General features: G+C 38.1%; 2 protein-coding genes across 2 annotated transcripts; both read left to right on the forward strand.

Annotated features, from left to right (window-relative positions):
* The first annotated feature begins 3,944 nt into the window (after positions 1-3,944).
* On the forward strand, positions 3,945-11,385 carry uap1l1 (UDP-N-acetylglucosamine pyrophosphorylase 1, like 1). Its single transcript, XM_024264793.2, has 9 exons — positions 3,945-4,419; positions 5,269-5,473; positions 7,054-7,229; positions 7,321-7,493; positions 8,682-8,875; positions 9,154-9,294; positions 9,370-9,555; positions 10,897-10,966; positions 11,094-11,385. Exons 1-9 carry the CDS (start codon positions 4,140-4,142, stop codon positions 11,181-11,183), a joined length of 1,515 nt encoding a protein of 504 aa, XP_024120561.1. The 5' UTR covers positions 3,945-4,139; the 3' UTR covers positions 11,184-11,385.
* Positions 11,386-12,458: 1,073 nt separating this feature from the next.
* zdhhc12b (zinc finger DHHC-type palmitoyltransferase 12b) lies at positions 12,459-18,769 on the forward strand. Its single transcript, XM_024264794.2, has 5 exons — positions 12,459-12,989; positions 14,906-15,045; positions 15,725-15,817; positions 17,585-17,751; positions 17,819-18,769. Exons 1-5 carry the CDS (start codon positions 12,893-12,895, stop codon positions 18,132-18,134), a joined length of 813 nt encoding a protein of 270 aa, XP_024120562.1. The 5' UTR covers positions 12,459-12,892; the 3' UTR covers positions 18,135-18,769.
* The last annotated feature ends 3 nt before the right edge of the window (positions 18,770-18,772 follow it).

Raw genomic sequence — 18,772 nt, forward strand, 5'->3', positions numbered from 1 at the left:
CACCCAAAATTGAGAGGTCTCTATTTATACTTTCTCCTGCTAGCTTACAGCCCCCACACCCCAACCTAATATTACTAGTGCAGCAAAAATAGCGAGCAACATCAGAGCTATCCACCTGCACAGTTTGGATCCAGATTCCAGCTCAGTTGAGGAAAACAAAGACGTTCACGGATCTATTTGTCTGCAAAAGGATGCATCAGAATAGAGTGGAGCAGGGAGCTTGTGGTCCACCCTGCACATTTTTTTGTCACAATTACGCTCTTTTTCGAATACAATTTTTCATCTGCTCCTAATTCAGAAAGATTTGAATAAAGAAATACTCAAAAATACAATTTTAACACTAATTTTCTATAAAAAAAAAAAGTCACAAGAACATGTTAAAAACACCCCAAAAATAGTAGGTCTTTAAAACGTGTCATGATTATGTAAATCAGCATGATCTTCTGTCAATCGAATGTTGAATATTTTGTTTATTTTTTCACTGTTAATTGAAATATCACCCCATTTTACAGAACAAATTTACATCGACATAATAAAAATGTAAAAAAAAAACTTTCCTAACCAACAAAGCCGGCAGCCACTTAGGTCTTATTCTCATTGGCAAATGCTCCCTGGACTCAGACACTCAGTGGTATTAATCTGATCCCTTTTACATTCAGATTACTGTCTTCTTGCATAAATCATCCCCTGTCCAAACAACACTTCTGACGTTCTGCGACAGCCTCAAGTCTTCCAATCCGGATGGTTTTCTTACTTGGTCCTCCATGTCCTCCTTCATCCACCACATGACTTCTTCAGCCTTTGACATCTACACCACCTCACACAGCCCGCTTATATGTTGTGAGCTCCCTATCGTCCAGGCCTGCTCCACACTCATCTCCTAATCCCATGCTGATTGATCTAATCCATGGACAGCACATTCCACTGAAAGCTGCCAGGAGGGAAATGGCACAAGCCAAACATCCCATCTAATCTGTATCAGAGGCTGTTTGTGTCTTCCTCAGACAGCGTCACCAAGGTCATGGCAGAATGCTACCATAACATTGAAAGCAACACCTCCAGTTTCATACTAAAGAGTTGCCTTCAGCTGTAGTCTTACATCCAACTGAGGTCAAAACAAAAAACTCAAAAAGCACAGTTACTCAAAAAATCATTTTGGAGCTTTAATTCTGTTTTTTTTTTATCAAGTTTTCATATAATGTCATTTTTTAATATCTTGACCATTTTTTAAGAAATTGACTTTGTTCAAATCACAAATGTGTTTTCAATAACAGAAGAGTAAAAGTTAAAACTAGTGAAGAACAATAAAATAAATATTTTAAAGTTGCTGTTTTTTAATGTCATGCATATAAAAACAGAAATATATGCTTGAAATTCCCGGCGCACCTGAATGCAGAAAAAAAAAAAAAAAAAGTTGTTTTCTGATGGTTATTACCTCGGGAGAGTAATACACATAACTTTTGTTTTTAAACACGTGTTTTCTTAAAAGGCTCTACCGCTTAGTGGAGTGCAGTTAAAATGGTTAATGAACAAACAGAATACTACACTCATATTAAGACATAACAAGGCAGTTCGCAAAAATGTATTTCAGATGATTTTCCTTTGTAATCTTTTTTTTTAAGTTTTGAGAATTTGGATGGATCCATCTTGAATCTCAGGACCTGCTGTTTTATCCAGGGCCAAACTGTGTCTGTTCTTGGTTTCGTTTGGGCCCACTTTACATTTGAGTGGAGCAGAACCAGAACCAGAACCAGCTTTGCAGTGGTGGGAAGTCTTCAGACAGTCCTGCTCTTTAACATGTGAGATAATTCACATACAGTGGAAATAAGCTCTTAAAGGCCGACTCCAACTATATATTTTTATCATATAAGCGCCCCCAGAGGTTTTTTTTAACTATGATTGTCCTGTTTTTAGACAAATTGAAAAAAATGATTCTTAAATTAAACTAGAAGTTATATTTAAAAGATAATTGTGTGAATGCTGTGGAGCATGATCCATTTTTCTTCCGTACATATTTGTCGCTCCGTAGCTCCTTGACCAATTCAGCTTATTCAGCTATCAAAACGTTCAGCTCTTTTAGGGGTATGGCTGCTCACAAGTTTCAACTTCATTAGGCTGCTCTTCAACTTTTAAAGCAATTCAACCAGCTACCACTTTTTTTTACTCAATTGAAAATGGCTTACAGAATGTTCAAAAGCCCCGTTTTCAGCAAAAAAAACTTTGAGCTCTACAAAATAATAGAAGTCAAGTAGACTTTCAACTATAGAAACCATTCAACTTTTAAACTATTCAGCAGACTTTGGGCTCTTGAACTTGTACGCATCCGCATAAACAAAAATCTCCATGTATTGTAATTGAATCACCACAGTCTGTGAAAGCATAATTTGTTCATTCTGCGAGTATTTCTTCAGCCTCAACAAATAAAATAAAAAAATAGGTAAAAAGTAACTTTAATTGTGTTTCAGCGTGAGAAATAGAGATGTGGTGTGAGAGCGAGAGAAATCAATTAAATGTGTGAGCCTCACGGTCCTGTATTTATCATAAAAAAACAAACTGATGTGTATCATGGCACATTTTTAGTGGTTATACGGAACTTCGAGAAATTTTCCAGTATCAAGCAGACTACACCACTGATCCAACACTACCCTTCAACTTCTCCACCAACTCTTGTGCATTTCAGTGGAGTAACGAGAGATCTGATCTGGACTTAAATAAATCAGAAACTATTTTAAAAAAATATATACAAATTTTTACAAGAATAAAGATTTAAAGTTATTAAGAAATTATTTTTTTAGAACGAAGTCATATAATTACAAGAAAAAAGTAGTACATTTCAAATAAAAAAGTCTTTTTTAAAATGACTTAAAAATAAAATAAATAGATAGATTTCTCAACAAAGACAAGTAAGCGTTATCTGTAAAATTTACACTGCAAACAATTCAGAGAAATTGAATGGACATCACACTTTTCAAGAATCTCACTGAACCTGCGTAACTTTTTTTTTGCAAATATATGTTTTTTTTCTAGGAAATTACAACTGTATTTTGAAAAGGCATGTATTTGTCCTTTACAACTTTTTTGCTATAGGTTTATGATTTTATTCTTGTACAATGCTGACTTTTTTCTAACTCTTTTCCCCCTCATTTTTACAGCTTTTTTACTTGTCAAATTTTTACTTTTTTCTTATTCTGCATTCACAACGGATGCAATTCTCGCGTCAACCGGCTCTCTTTTGACGCACATCAAATTTACTGCCAAAGTTTTTCTGGACTCCATTCATTGCCACATCATGGACAACACGGATGATGTTGAGCGAGTAGCTTGGGTTTGTGTGTATTGTGAGCTCTACTGAGGTTCCTTTGTAGTTTCACCAGATCTTTCAGAGTCTCTCCCCTGAGGGCTGTTTTAAACATTACTACATGTCTGTTGCCCACTTAATCCGAGAGGGGAAAATATAAATAAAACTGGAGGATCTTTTTACTACTGTCTTGATGAAAAAAAAAAATCATAAGCCCATGGAGCTGGAACAATCACACAATCGGTGGCTCTCCGTCTGCCGGGCAGCCAACCGCCGGTGGGTCAGCATAGCAAGCTACAAAGGAACCGGCAGCGCTAGCTGGCTCTGCTGGAGCATGGGCAATTCAGCTTGCTAACTTTCCGCACTGTCCACCAAGCAGCTGGCTGGCGTAGCAGGCGCGATCGCTCCGTCTCCATGGGCTCCGTGCCAGGCTGGCGACCTGTCCAGGGTGTAATCCCGCCTTCGCCCAACAGCAACCAGGACAGTCTCCAGAAATTCCACGGCTCCAACGGGTTAAGAAAATGGCTGGAAGTTCAGGACAACAACCCCTCACTGAGCGGCCATATTGGATTTATTTTTCTACTCTTTGATCAAGTCACTGACTTTTTTGTAAAAATGTTAAGACTTAATTCTCATAAAATTTGACTTTTTGTAATAATTTTGCACCTTCATTGGCATATACGCGTTAATCCCTCCCCATTACCCCGTCTATTTACATACTGATACATTTTGGCCTTTTTGGCTTGCCATAGCATTTCCTCCAGTAGAAAGCACAGACTCCTCCTGCAAACAAGCTGCAAGTTTTTAAACGCAATCTCTGGTCGTCGTCCGTCCTCGCAGAATGTTGTCTTTTGAACAAGCGAGGCAGACTTTGACGAGCGCGGGACAGAGTCACGTCCTGCAGTTCTGGCCGGAGCTCAGTGAGGAGGAGAAGGACTCCTTCTTGCGGGAGCTGGCTCAGCTGGATCTGCGGGGACTGAGAGGTCACTGTGAGGGGGCCGCAGCGGCTGCAGCCTCACCGCCCTCCTGCCTGGACCGGGACATGGAGCCGATCCCCGCGGAGCTCATCGGCAGCTCGAAGAAGAGCGACAGGAAGGATGTGTGTCAGTGGGAAAGCGAAGGTACAACCTCTAAACGACTACAACCTTTAAACAATAGAAGTCATGAACTGAGATGTTTCCCCCTTCAAAATAAGAGTTTCCATCGATAAATATAAAAGTCATCGAAGTGAAGACTCCTGCAATAGTCGATCTTTGTGCCATGCAGAATGAGCGGAAGGCGAGACAGGTCAGCTGATCAGCTGACTCCTGAAGCTCAGTCAGCATCTGCACCACAAACAAGTTCCTGCTGCTCGTTTAAAGGCCAAACCTGACCAGCTGCTAAGAAAACGAGAACAATTCTGGTTCTCTGTGGGTTTTTTACAATACAATTTGCAGAAAAATTTCACTTGTTCATTTCCTCAGCCTTAACATGCAATATTGGAACAAAAATGAGGAACCAAATCCAGGGAGCCACGTCAGTGCTGTAGCTACAGAGAATAGAAAAAAAAAAGAAAACCAATTATCTTAATTTGATTAAAAAAGACCCCTTTCACAAAAAAATATCCTCTAGAAAGCATGCAAACCATTTACTAAAAACAAAATAAAACAAAGTACAATAAACGATGATGGGCTCTAAATTTTATGGGTTTTTTTAATACCACTCAAGCATCTTTTAAAAGTGAAAAAAATGAAAGATCAAAAGTTCAAAAGGACTGAAGAGACATCTTTTCACATTCATTTTAGATCAGTAATTGTAAAGTTCAGAATGTAGCAATATGTACGATAAAACAGATCAGCAACAAAAAAAAATATGATATGAATGAAATTGTTATTAAAACAAATAGTTACACCCATAGTTATTAGTTGTTTTTACGCAAAAGAAGAATACATTTTCTTGCCATGTGACTTTCTGTGAAACTCTCTGAACAGGCCTGTTGCAGATCTCAAAGAACCGTGTCGGTGTCCTGCTCTTGGCTGGAGGTCAAGGGACACGTCTTGGCGTTCAGTATCCCAAGGGGATGTACGACGTTGGCCTACCAAGCGGCAAAACTTTATATCAAATCCAGGCAGAGCGCATTCGCAAAATCCAGCAGATTGCAGACTGCAAGTACGGCACTGCATGCTCCATTCCATGGTAAGACTATCACAGACACCAGGAGAAAATCTGTGGGAAAAATGGTGTGAGATGCTAGCAGACTTTCCAGGAAGTGCTGCCCCAGTGTACTTTTGGATATATGTTCCCCCTTTTATTTTGTGAGATCACTGTGTCTAATTAAGGTATAATTAACCCATAAGAACCCATGGTGACATCAGTGTAACTCAAAAATATCAGAAATGGGTTCTGAGGTGCATTCCACATCATTTTATTTTAAGGAAAAATGGGTCTGGGTCATTATGGGTTAAACAGTATAGAAGGTATAAGAAACATGTATTTATGTCGTCTTCTTTCTCTACTGTACTTTCAAATCTAAACTATCTCATGTGACTGTTCCACTTCTGAGTGCTGAGTGCCCATCAGCCAATCAAGAACTCAGCTTTGGGCACCAGACTTTTTTAGTGACCAGATCAGTAGGTAGAATATTAATCCAAAGTGAGCGTTTTTGTCCTATAGCAGCGCGGCGGTTCTCTGGCTGCAGACAGACAGCCTCACAGACTTCAGCCAAGCTCGCCCACTTCACACACCAGGAGAAAGAGAGCCACTGCGGGGAGCGAGGACCGCGGGGCGGGAACCGGGGAGCTGGGAGCAAAGTACTGAAATTGTCAGCGTTTAGGAACCGAAACCAAAGAACTGCTTTGGCACCAGAACTGCATAAAACCCAATTGGTGCCCAACCCTATAGATCAGCGACTTTCGCTCCTGCGGCGGAGCTCAGTCGCTCCATAAGCCGGCAGACAGCGAGATGCTGCGGGGGTTGCCAGCTCGGGTCTCATCGAAACATTAAAAAAAGGAAAAAGAACTACTAATTTTATTCCCCCCTTCAGATTAAAAAAAAAAACAGTGAGCCTTCAAGCTCAAACACAGAGACACAAAACCACGGAAGCGGCTGTCATACAGACACAGCCCCCTGAACTGGGAAAATCTTTGAACAATAATCATAACCCAAACATGGAGACATGATGACTGATGTTTTTATAGAGCTAAACCTTATTCCTCGACATTGTATATGTCTTCTATTCATTCTAAGTGAGATATCCACAGACAGAGCTGGTAGCTCCTCCCACATGTGGCCGCGCCTTCAGGATCACATTTTTTGATAGGCGGCAAGGAGATAATTTCAGCGAAAGAGGGGCGGGGCACGTGAATTTGTCGCACGAATCGCATTCGGTGTGAGCACACCTTTAGTGTGCCATCACCCTTTGAAAATGACTCACTCTGGTTCCAATGAAATAAAGTCAATTTAGTTGCCATATTTTTGTGATACGACTGTCGCCATTTTGGGACCCAACGTTGTCAGTAAGCAGTGATTGGTCCATCTACATTTCCATGGTAACCACTCCCTCCAATCAGGAGTGAGCTTGTTAGAAGACTACACATCTACATGTCACACTACCTTCATTGAGTCACCTGATTGGTCAGTTTATATATTGAATAATTTGCGCTACAAAAAAAAAAAAAAAATATTCTAAGGGGCCGTCACAGAGCCAAAGAAGACTTGGAGGGAATCCAAAGCTTTTGCAGTGTTTATAGTGTTTCATAAGTGTTTTACCTCTACAGGTACATAATGACCAGCGAATTTACTCTAGCTCCTACAAAAAAGTTCTTTGAAGAGAATCACTACTTTGGGCTGGAGCCAGCAAACATCATCATGTTTGAGCAGAGGATGATCCCAGCAGTGACCTTTGACGGGAAGGTCATCATGCAGGCTAAAGGAAAGATAGCCATGGCCCCAGGTAGGTGTAAAGAAAAATATTTCAGTAAAACTCCAAATAATTACATTTCACCCTCAAAGGTGAATAAAAAAATATTTCATGTGTGTTTCAGATGGGAATGGGGGTCTGTACAAAGCACTGGAGGATAATAAAGTTTTGGAGGACATGAAGAAGAGGGGGGTGGAGTTCCTGCACGTGTACTGTGTGGACAACATTCTGGTCAAGATGGCCGACCCTGTGTTTATTGGTTTCTGCGTGTCCAAAGGGGCCGACTGCGGCGCCAAGGTGCAGTAATGGAATGATAAACGGAGAGGATTTTGAAGATTTAAGCTGTTTGTCAGAATTATAACCACACATCCTACTAATATCAGCTTTTGTAGAAAAGGAAAAGAACAGACAGTAATGGAGAAATGGTTGTGCCCAAATGTCCATTTTAATCTTTTTAGAGTTTCATAGTTTAACATTCTTCGTCAGTTAGTTCCACAGAACAGAACATTCTTTTATCATTTCTTTTGTTAGATTTTTAGAGGAGTCTGATCTAAAGGGCCTGAATTCAGCCCTCATAGAGCCTGAATAAATGACAGAATTTACAGTCTCTGCAGTGGAAATCCAAAATATTGTTTAGTTAAATGATCAGCCTTAAAAAGCAAAAAAGATAAGAGAAACAATTGATGTCAGCTTTGATTTGACTATAGAGTATTGCATTTTAACAACTGTGCATATGAAAAAAAAACTACATTCTAGTGGCCATCATATCATTTTTCCTTGTTTGTTTTTACTGTCTATTTTAGATATTTTTATTTTTAACAGGAATTTGTAAATAAGCCCAAACAGGTTTTTATCGCACATTTTTTACATTTTCATTTCTTTTTTTATATGTTAAAAAAGAGAAATTGAGATTGACGATATATCATAGAAAACAAAAAATAAAAAGAGTTGCATTAAGTTTTACTTAAAAAAAAATAATATAGTCAGAAACTGCTCATTTTCAGGAAAATAGTGTCCCTGTTTTGCTATATTTTGTGAAGTGTGATTGTACATTAATGTAACTTAATGGTATTTTGGTAATAGTTTAGAATGTTTTTTTAAATGTGGTATTTTGCTGTTTATGTTTGATTATGTAGTGTGAACTTGGAAATCTGGATTTTTAGCATATGTGAGCTTGGCTGCATGTCAAGGAGACTGCCAATTAGCAAATTCATCATGATTTATTTTTTATTTTTGTTGAATTAGTTCAATTCAGTGACAATACTTGATCACCAAACATCATTTGAACCTTCCTTAAGGGGCTGTGAATCAGAAATCAAAGTCTTACTTACAGTATTCTTAATTAATGACAATAAAAGTACACCAATCAGCCTGGAGCTTCATATATGTAGGTCTCTGATGTGAAAGAAAATCACGTCTTTCACGATTGTTCTTGTATAAATGTGAGCGTTTATTTGTGATATTGTGTGCTTTGGTGCTACTTAGGTGGTTGAGAAGACGCACCCTGCTGAGCCAGTGGGCGTGGTCTGCAGAGTGGGAGGGGTCCCCCAGGTGGTGGAGTACAGCGAGATCCAACTGGAGACGGCAGGACTCCGAGAACCTGAAGGGGGATTGGTTTACAGTGCTGGCAACATCTGCAATCACTTCTTCACCAGGAGCTTTCTGCAGGATGTGGCAGAGTAAGAGCCGCCGAAAACTGAGTAATAAAAACGGAAAAAGGAGTCTATAAATCTGTATCTTCTCTGTATTAATTTTAAAATGTGTGTATATGACTCCAGCAGGAGTAACTTTAAAATGTGAACAATTTGAGAACCATTCTATGTACTCTGATAGCTAAGGATTTGCCCAGCATGCAACTGTTTAGCTAAGTACTTTATTTTGAAATCGTGAATCTATTGTTGGGTATCTGAAAGTATTTTATTTAAAATTGTAATTTTTTTTATGATTATGATTGCAGGAAGTTTGAGAATCAACTGAAGCAACACGTTGCTTTAAAGAAAGTACCTTTTGTGGACTCTCATGGCAACCAAGTAACCCCCACTAAACCCAACGGCATAAAGATGGAAAAATTTGTGTTTGATGTCTTCCCATTTTCAAGGTAGATATTATTACAGATGTTTCAATGATAGGAATAGTCTACAAATACAAAAAAAATGTGCTTTCTCGCTCAAAGCAACTTTGTAGTGTTTGAGGCCATGAGGGAGGAGGAGTTTTCCCCCCTGAAAAACGCAGACGGTGCCGCCGTGGACAGCCCCACAACAGCCAGGAACTCCTTACTCGCTCAGCACTGCCGCTGGGTTTTATCTGCTGGAGCCACTCTACTGGATGAACATGGGAACTCCATACCAGACACAGCCAGGTGAGATGGGGATGTTTCTCTAACAAATGTACTATCATTTCCAATTATGTCTTTATTGTACTTTGGAAGTAAATCTCATAGTGTTGGAAAGTCTGTTTATTCTAGGGGTAGGTATCTTTTCCTCTAACTTGATATTCATCTCTATATATGGTCCACAAATCCATGCATGAAAGATTCAACTAATTTTATGGCGATAAAATACAGTCCAATTACCTAAATGGACACAATCTTGATATATATTATACATTTGCCATTTAAAATTTTAATTGAAAGTGCATTTTAAAGACCCACTCTGATTAAAATAGTGTTTTTAACATGTTCTTGCTGCATTTTCTTTTATGATGGAGGACGTTTTTAAAGAAAATTAAGATTAAAACTGTGCTTCTGAGTATTTCTTTATTCAAATTGTTGTGAATCAGGAGCAGACAAAAAAACGGTACCAGTTATAGGACAAACAGCAGAGCTGAATATGTATATATTTACTATATCTTATTTAATGTTCTATTTTTTAAATATAAATACATCATCTGTTAAATGTATATTTATAGCCTAAATACAGAATAAAAATGTTTCACTAACACTAATAAAACAGGTTAATTAGGGAAATACTAAGAGGACACACAAAAAAAATTGAGTCAATCCAAATAAAGTGACTCATGACTGGACTATTTTTATTGTTTTGTTTCTGCAATTCGTTCATTGTTTTAACTAAACTGACAGTAACTTTAGCTGTTCAATATTGGAGGATATATGTGGCTTTGATTAGGGCCAGAGATTTTTCAGATTTTTTCCCGAGCTGTGGACGTAACTTAAAAAAAATAATAATAATTATTCCCTTACAATTAATAATTTGTGGCCACAAATTTCCATTTTTTATGCACTAATTAGCACATTTTATTAGCATTTTGTAGGCACAAACTAGCATTTAGCCTGTATAAATTAGGGTTTTGTGGCAAAAATGTGTGTTTTGCAGCTGCAAATTACTGGTCGGAGTTTTAAATGTTGAAATACTAATTTGTGCCCACTAAATGCTAATTTGGACACAAAAGATTTAATTCAAAGTCACAAATTATTAATTAAAGGGAAAATTGTGTTTTCTTTTTACTATGTCATATCCGCGACTCCTTAGTCTTTGCACATTATGATATGAGTTACAAATCTATTTCAGTTTCCCTATAGAAGACCATCTCACACTGGAGGTTGAATCGAGGTGCTACATGAAATCATCAAGCTGTGCTGTATTGATTATAATTTCAATGATCCAATTCCAGTTCTTTATTAGCTGCTGTTTAATAGCGTTTGTGGGTCCAATTAAAATGTTTGTATATTTTCCTTCTGCAGTGGCGTATCATCCGAGAACAGCCCTCTGGCCTTATGTGAAATATCTCCCCTGGTCTCATACTTTGGAGAGGTAATAGCAAAATCACTTTTTTTAAACCTCCAAAGCATTTAAACTTGGAAGGCAGTTCTGAAAAAATAAAAAAATGCATCTATTATTTTGAACTGTTAACACCATTAAGTCTCCATATCACTGTCAGGGCCTGGAGCCTCTCCTGAAAGGGAAACAGCTGGCGACCCCATTCATTTTGAACGAAAAGATGGCTGAAGAGCTTCAAAACCAGTCCTGAGAGACCGCTGGAAGAGACCCGTGAGGGTGGATGATGTGCTTCAACTCAAGGATCCAAATGATTTCCGATTGTTTTCTATTGTCTTTTTTGAACTGAAAAATGAAAGTATTTGTTTGACAACAAAAATATGTGAAATGAGAAGAATTGATTATTTGTATACAATTATTTTCCACTTTTTCGACTAATTAAAAAACTAATAATAAATGAGCATCATAGCCGTTTTTGCTTTCTTGACTTTAAAAAAAGAATATATAAAGGTTGTCTTAAACGTTTATATATTTTTAATTTTTCACTATGAGAGCTTTTGTTTTAAAGTAAAAAGAAAAGAAAATGTTGGAGAAAACTTTTACCTTCAAATGGTTTTGACAGGAAACCGCTGTAACTGAAAGCAAGAAAAAACTAGGAAAAATAATTAATTTAATTTAACCCCTTCCGTATGCCATTAATTCATAATGTACCATTAAATCCAAGATTCATCTTCATTTAACATCATCTTGTAGTGAATTTTGCTATATATAATTCAAAATAAAGTCAGGCATTAAGAGATTAGGTGTAAACAGAACAGATCTGAATGCCAGTAAAACATTTAGAATGTAAAAGAATGGTTTCTATTGCAATCACAACAATATCTGAACAAAGAAAAAGTAAGAATGTGCTTTCAAATTTTAAAACTGCAATGCAAATACATCAAATCTTATAGACTTTGACTCTCATCTAGTGGACATAATGAGAACGGCTTCTAAAATGGAATTAAATTATCATGCATGTGCTTTAATTAGAAACGTGCATTAAATCGCTCCTTTACAGCCATTGAAATAATGTTATGAATTATTTTTTTAATTGCCAGACCTATGAATGAAAGTACATTATCATATATGTAAATAAATGGCTGCTAAACATATAGTCCTCAACACATAAACATATTCAAATTATATTTACTCTGTTTTCTCTACTCCATAGTCTGCTCTATCGTAAAAAAAAGAAAGGGGAAAAACTGTTTTTTTTGTGAAAATTATTCATTCTTATGCAAATTAAATATTCTACCATTAGTATATTGTATTCTATTCTATTCTATTCTATTCTATTCTATTCTATTCTATTCTATTCTATTCTATTCTATTCTATTCTATTCTATTCTATTCTATTCAAATTACCACCAACTATAACTAAACAGATCTTTGTTTACACTCCAAGGTACAGTAGTTTACGTGCAGCTTTAGTATCCTACGTCGTGACGTCGAACGTAGTCACGTGATCTCACGTTCGACAAATACTGGTCCGCCCCCTGGTGGGCTCGGAACGGTCTCCGCTGTTTTATGCGCTTATGTTAGAAATATTTGACCAAAAAAACTGGTGGAAAATGTAGGAAAACTATTAATATCGCAGTCGCCAGAGCAGTATATCTGCATTTGTTTCTGTTTCATAAAAAATGTGTATTTATAAACCGTTGTAAAGTGCTCAAAGAGGTTACCTCGACGGACGCTGTAAGCTAGCTTTCACAGTCAGTGGAACCGTCTGCTCCCTGGATTCCATCAGTAGCACATCTCGGTGGTCTGAGTTTGATATTTCGATTCTGGCAGCTTTGGTGGGTTTTATCCCTCCCTGGTACTGATCTAGTCGACTCCCCCTCGGAGCAGTGCGAGGACTTGGAGCATCAACATCCAGCTTCGCCTGGAGATTGACAGGGGCGTCCAAATAATGCCAGGACCATGTTCAAGAATGTTTTTGGTTCCGGGTTTTTGGTGAGAACAGCTCATGTCATCCTAACATGGGTTGTAACGCTCATACTTTTTCTTTATAACACAGGTGAGTCTACTTATTTTTAAGAAATTAATTTAACTTTTTCAAACTACGATTAACTGAAATATTTATATATGTGTGTATAATACATGTATGATTAATGATAATAGTGGCAACATTTACATGTGAATGAAATGCATCTTCTTTTATTTATTCCAATCAAGTCATGACGAATCATCTTAAGTTCAGTATAACAAATGTCGTGTCTTATTTAGTAATCTTTTGTTTTCATTGATTGAAATAAACCAATTCCAATCACACTTTCATACAGTGGAGGAAATAAATATTTGATCCCCTGCTGATTTTGTAGGTTTCCCCACCTAAAAAGCAAATATACGTCCTGTCATCTTAAAAATCAAGAAAACAAGTTTAAAGAATTCATATACTTTTTTTCTACATTTCATTGAGAGAAAAATAATTGGACCCTTAGTAACTATTAATGTCTGAACTCTGTGGTTGCTAGGAAGGTTTTTGCCACAAAATACTAAGTCGTTCTGACAAGAGGGATCAAATACTTATTTCCCTCAATGAAAATCAGATAAATGTATAAACAATGTTTATAGTGTTTTGTTTTTTTAATCTCTCTGTTTATATGACGGTACCATTAGGATGATGGACTGTCAGTTTCATTTTAAATGGGGGAAAACCAAAATCCACAGGGGAACAAATACTTATTTTCTCCACTGTGACTTGTTGCAGTTTACCTTTATTTCTCATGTTAATATTTAGTTTTTATAAGCTACAGTAGCACGCAAACACTCGGTACAACTGAGTTTTTTTTTTTTTTTTAAGTGATTATTGCCATATAATTTTCTAAATATGTGCAGCCAGTCCTGAACTTTTTCTTTGGCCACATTAACCCAGGCGAAGTGTTAAGGTCAGTACTACAGTTACGGTTAGGGTTGAACCACCAAATGGCTCCTGAGTGCGGCTGTTTCTGCAGCTCACCGCTCCCACAGGGAATGGATCAAATGCGGAGAACACATTTCCGACACCTAGTAGCGCAACAGCTAATACTACAGCTACATGCTAGCTGTTTTAGTTAAATTAAGAATTTTTCAGCTTTTTAGGCTAATTTGGAGTTTAGCAAATATTTCAGCTACATGCTAGCTATTTTGGTTAATTTAGGATTTTTTTTACATTTTTGTTTTTTAGGCTATTTTGGAGTTTAGCCAATATTTCATCTGCATGCTAGCTATTTTGGCTAATTTAGGCTTTTTTGTTTTTTAGGCTATTTTGGAGCTAATGATGGTTAAGGTGTGTGTTTTACATCCACTTGATGCATGACCCAATTAGTCGACTAATTGGGAAAAATAATCGGTTATTAGTCGACTATTAAAATGATCATTTGTGGCAGCCCTAGTGGCCAACATAAATTTCCATCAGTTTTTGTGCTAGTTGCAAGTAAAATTGTTTGTTTAGCTTCGTTTTGCCTTAAAGCTTCTGAGTTTTTCAGAAGATAAAAAAATAAATAAATAAACCACTCCAAGTCAAGGAATGACCCAGTACTGTGTGGAAAATACCCAACAAATAATTATAGAAGAAACTATATTTTTAAGACCTACTCTTAGCAAGAGACACATTTAAATAAATAGAAAACAAAGAAAAAACATACTAGTTTGTACCACAACACTATTATTTTAATTCAACCCAAAAGCTTACATGAGGGATCTTTGCATGCAAAGTAAAGGATTAGAACTGCAGTAGCACAAGCACACAAACACACACATATACACAAACCTCTTGTGTTCATCATTAGCAGGGGTGGGATTATATAAGTTTGCTTCCTCCCACTCACTTTCAGGCAATCTACTGAACTCTGTTTCATCTTTGTATAGTTTCTGATTTCTGTTGTATTATTTTTTCTGCTTTGATTGCTTGAAATAAATCATTTCAAATCCAATTTTGTGTTTTCCTGACAGATCTGAGGAAACAGGAAGAAACGGGTCAGCTCATCCAGCCCGTGGTCTTTGTGTTCCTGGTGCTGGTTTCCGTTCTTCTGTATTTTGCTGTTTCTCTCATGGATCCTGGCTTTATCCTATCAGATGACAGCAACTTGCAGGTGAAACGTTAATCTAGTATTGAATGGAATTCACTCTTTCGTGTTTCTTCCACCTTTTTAGGCAGTTAGAGGCGCAGAATTCATTTATTAATTTAAATTTTAAAGGGATGTTTAAGGAAAATATAAATATCTATTTTCCATTCATGTTATTGTAACTCAGATAATGCACCATCCCAAAAATTGTCCTTTTTAAGGAGATTTATTTAAGTCAGTGAAACATATTTCCTAATCAGGTGTGTCTCCTGAGACGATTGTTTTCTCCACCTGAAAAGTTTAGCATGTTTTGCCGCATTTTTGTTGTGTTTAGGTCTCAGTTTAACAAATTAATTTATGTAAATTTAATTGATTTTTACTTTAAAAATAAATAAATCACTCCCTTTATCAGTTTTTATTTAAAGTAATTATTTTTTTCAGGCAAAAACTGCTTTTAGTTAGCTTTTAATGTAGAAAATTATGATTTTTATTTCAGAAAGTTCCACTTTTGATTACTTTGCCTCACTACGTGTTTTTAATTGCCATTAATTTGAATATGATTGGAAATCGTATATTCGTAGTCTGACTTTAAGGGTCAAATGTGTTTTTACATTGGAAAAATAAGGTCAAACAGTGCAGAGTACAGGATGTAAAAATGCTTTTTGGTTTCTGTAATCAGAGTTTCACTTCACTTGTACTGTTCCAGTTCACACTGGGGGTAACGGAAGAGCAGCAGGACATGATCCCACCGAGCACCAAATCGCTGCGACAGCGCCGCTGTGGCCACTGCCTGCTGCAGGTTAGCTGGACCCGCCTCTACACGAGCATCAATGTGGATCCTGGTGGTTCTTGAAAATGCTTATCTGCTTCTTTGATCTCCGTTCATGTCACTCCTACTGTAGATGGAGGGGGGACAAATTATGAGATAACAACAACACATGAGGAGAAAATTACTCTCTTGTAGAATTTCATTGTTTTTCTTTAGGAAGGGTTCCAACAAACAAACATTTAAAGGGTAACCAAACAGGGAAGTTGGAGGTTGACTCCACCCACAGCCGACATGTGAAAATCCAGTCAGAGGGGTGGGGCTGGCGAACAAGACTGTTATCAATAAGCGTGTTTGAGATGACCAAGGGGGACCCGGCGCTGTGCAGATTGCCTGCAGCGCAGTGCATGCTGGTTAGTTTCTGTCACTGACGTCAAATGTGCGCCGTCACAAAGTATCGCTGGAAAAGGGCGGGTTAAAGTCGCCTTCCTAAGCCAGCGCAATCAGAAAATAGGTACTGCGCTGGCTTCAAGCTGCCTAGAGGATTACAAAACAATGCATTGTGGGAAACAGTGTTCACATAGTTCTTGTAGTTGGATGTGAAGTAACTGGCGCTAAATGAAGGAAATTTGTGTATTTTTTTTACTCTTTCTGGAAGGTAGTGAATAACTGATGAAAAAATAAACAAGATTTTAAATAATCTGTGGTTATATTTGTTATTGTTGTCTCTAAAACTTAACTTTAGTTTAATTTTATTTATTTATTTGGGACAGTGCACATGCAATGAATACCGCGGCTATTTTCTCTGTTTTACCCTAGAATATGTTAAAAATTAATATAAAAGACTCAACAGCACAAATCCTACTAGGAGGAGTGGCATATTAAAATTCAACCGAATGTTGAGGAAAACCCCCAACTACTTGATCTCGTACAGTCTCGTCGTTCACCTTCATCTCAGGCACCTTTCCCCGCCCAGTCCTGCAGCAGCTTAGTCTCGCCGACGATGCCGGTGAGGCGCTGGGTCATCTCAAACGCACTTATTACTGGAGTTTCAGATCATGAAGTTGGACTTCAATTGTTTGACACAAAATTCAACTGTAATACATCGATTCAACCTGCAGGGGGCAGCACAGACAGTTTTCACTATATTTTCAAGAATTAAAAATTAAAATTGAATTAAAAATGACCACAGACTGCACTTTTAAAGCCACATTATAGAGGTCAACAGACAAAAAAAGTTGATTTAGGGTTTGATTACCCTTTAAAGAGGCTTTATTGCAAAAGAACCAAAGCAAAACTCTTAAGTGGTTTCTGAGGAGGCTGACTCAAAGTAGGCACACATGATGAATAAGAGACAGTACATTTTATTTATCTGTAGTACATGTGCAGGTGAGCCGCTGCCATGTCCATTTTTCCAAGCAGCTTTTGATCCTTTTGGCTTGCCGTACTGCCTTTCCCTGACGGCACATCCCTGTTGTAGATTAGTTGATCTCTGAGAGATGTGAACCCAGACACAGAAACATGTACAGATTCTTTTATTCAGTTCTTCAAAATAAATCAATAAACCTGATCTCAGTATCTGGGTCCTCCATGACGAGTTCCAGAAAAGTTTTTGAGGCAGCAGGAGCTCCAGGTCAACAGACTTTTGGAGAACTGTCAAGAAGCAACTTTGACGTATGTTAAAACAAAGATGGTGTACAGTACATGAATTTCACTTGGTGTGGACAGACGATTGACCAGTAATGCACCAATTATTTCAAAGTGTTTTTAATTATACATCCTTTCTTCTGCTATGAGCAGCAACCAATGAGGTCCAAGCACTGTCAGGCGTGTCAGCACTGCGTGCGGCGCTACGACCATCACTGCCCCTGGATTGAGAACTGTGTGGGAGAGCGGAACCATCGCTGGTTCGTCCTCTACCTGGCCGTCCAGCTGCTGGTGCTGCTGTGGGGGATGCACATCGCCTGGTGAGTCCGAAAGCTCCGTTTGTGGTCTTTGCTCTCGGGTCCTGACTGTTCCCGCTCCTCTCCTCAGGACAGGCTTAAGTCACGCTCACAGCTGGCACCTGTGGCTGCGCACCAACGGCGTGCTGCTGGCCGTCGCCGTGCTCCTGGCCCTGCTCTCGCTCATCGTCCTGCTTCTGCTCTGCTCGCACTTATATCTGATATCTCTCAACATAACCACGTGGGAGTTCATGTCCCGCCACCGCATATCCTACCTCAAACACTGCGGCGCGGATGAAAACCCCTTCGACCGGGGAACCCTCCAGAACCTGTGGAGCTTCTTCTGTCTGTGGGGCACAGTGGTGTGGGAGCAGGTGTACTTCAGGGAGGACAGCGATCAGGTGTAAGAACGCCGCCACAGCTTAGATCCCAGTGTGCGGTTTACTCTCAGATAAGCACAGGATTCTAGGATGACAAACTCTCTGCTCCAACTTCATTCAGGAGATTCTTGAGCGAACTTTTAGATTCTGGTTTTAACTCGACAGTGTGAACTCTCAAAGCATGTCAAAAACCTGTTTCAGATTCATGTGAAAACAATCCAATCTATGACTGGGCAGCAAAGCTACTATAAACGTTCATATCATGTGACGTATTTAACGTAACCCGCAAGTGCTTTTGTGCGATTTTTAAACTTTAACAAGTCAAACCGTTTTATTCCCTGAACTTTTTTCCCCAATTCCAATTTACAGGATGTTTACGGAAACATTTTTATACAATTGTAATATTTTCTGTGAACAATTTTTAGACAAATGAAGCTTAGAACAAAGACTGCAATACCCCAGACGTGTTTCTCCCCGTGCAATAGGTCCTGTAAAAAAGCAATAAACGTGTTTGATTAACCAGCCGTCGTAACACAAACACAGACTCTGTCCAGAGTTAAGCTAACTTTCAGTTCATGTTGTGTACTCCTGGATTTTATGCAATGTTTTCTATTTATTTGTTTATATAAAGTTGTGCGTAACAATAAACAATTTGAGTTTCACTC

Source organism: Oryzias melastigma, linkage group LG12 (genome assembly GCF_002922805.2).
Source record: "Oryzias melastigma strain HK-1 linkage group LG12, ASM292280v2, whole genome shotgun sequence".
Taxonomy (NCBI): domain Eukaryota; kingdom Metazoa; phylum Chordata; class Actinopteri; order Beloniformes; family Adrianichthyidae; genus Oryzias; species Oryzias melastigma.

What these genes read in the sequence shown, in the direction of transcription:
- uap1l1 (XM_024264793.2), top strand. Translation starts at nt 4,140, where the DNA reads ATGTTGTCTTTTGAACAAGCGAGGCAGACTTTGACGAGCGCGGGACAG. An exon ending in GTGTCAGTGGGAAAGCGAAG is followed by an intron (nt 4,420 to 5,268) that starts GTACAACCTCTA and finishes CTCTCTGAACAG; the next exon opens with GCCTGTTGCAGATCTCAAAG. An exon ending in ACTGCATGCTCCATTCCATG is followed by an intron (nt 5,474 to 7,053) that starts GTAAGACTATCA and finishes TTACCTCTACAG; the next exon opens with GTACATAATGACCAGCGAAT.
- zdhhc12b (XM_024264794.2), top strand. Translation starts at nt 12,893, where the DNA reads ATGTTCAAGAATGTTTTTGGTTCCGGGTTTTTGGTGAGAACAGCTCAT. An exon ending in ACTTTTTCTTTATAACACAG is followed by an intron (nt 12,990 to 14,905) that starts GTGAGTCTACTT and finishes TTTTCCTGACAG; the next exon opens with ATCTGAGGAAACAGGAAGAA. An exon ending in CAGATGACAGCAACTTGCAG is followed by an intron (nt 15,046 to 15,724) that starts GTGAAACGTTAA and finishes GTACTGTTCCAG; the next exon opens with TTCACACTGGGGGTAACGGA.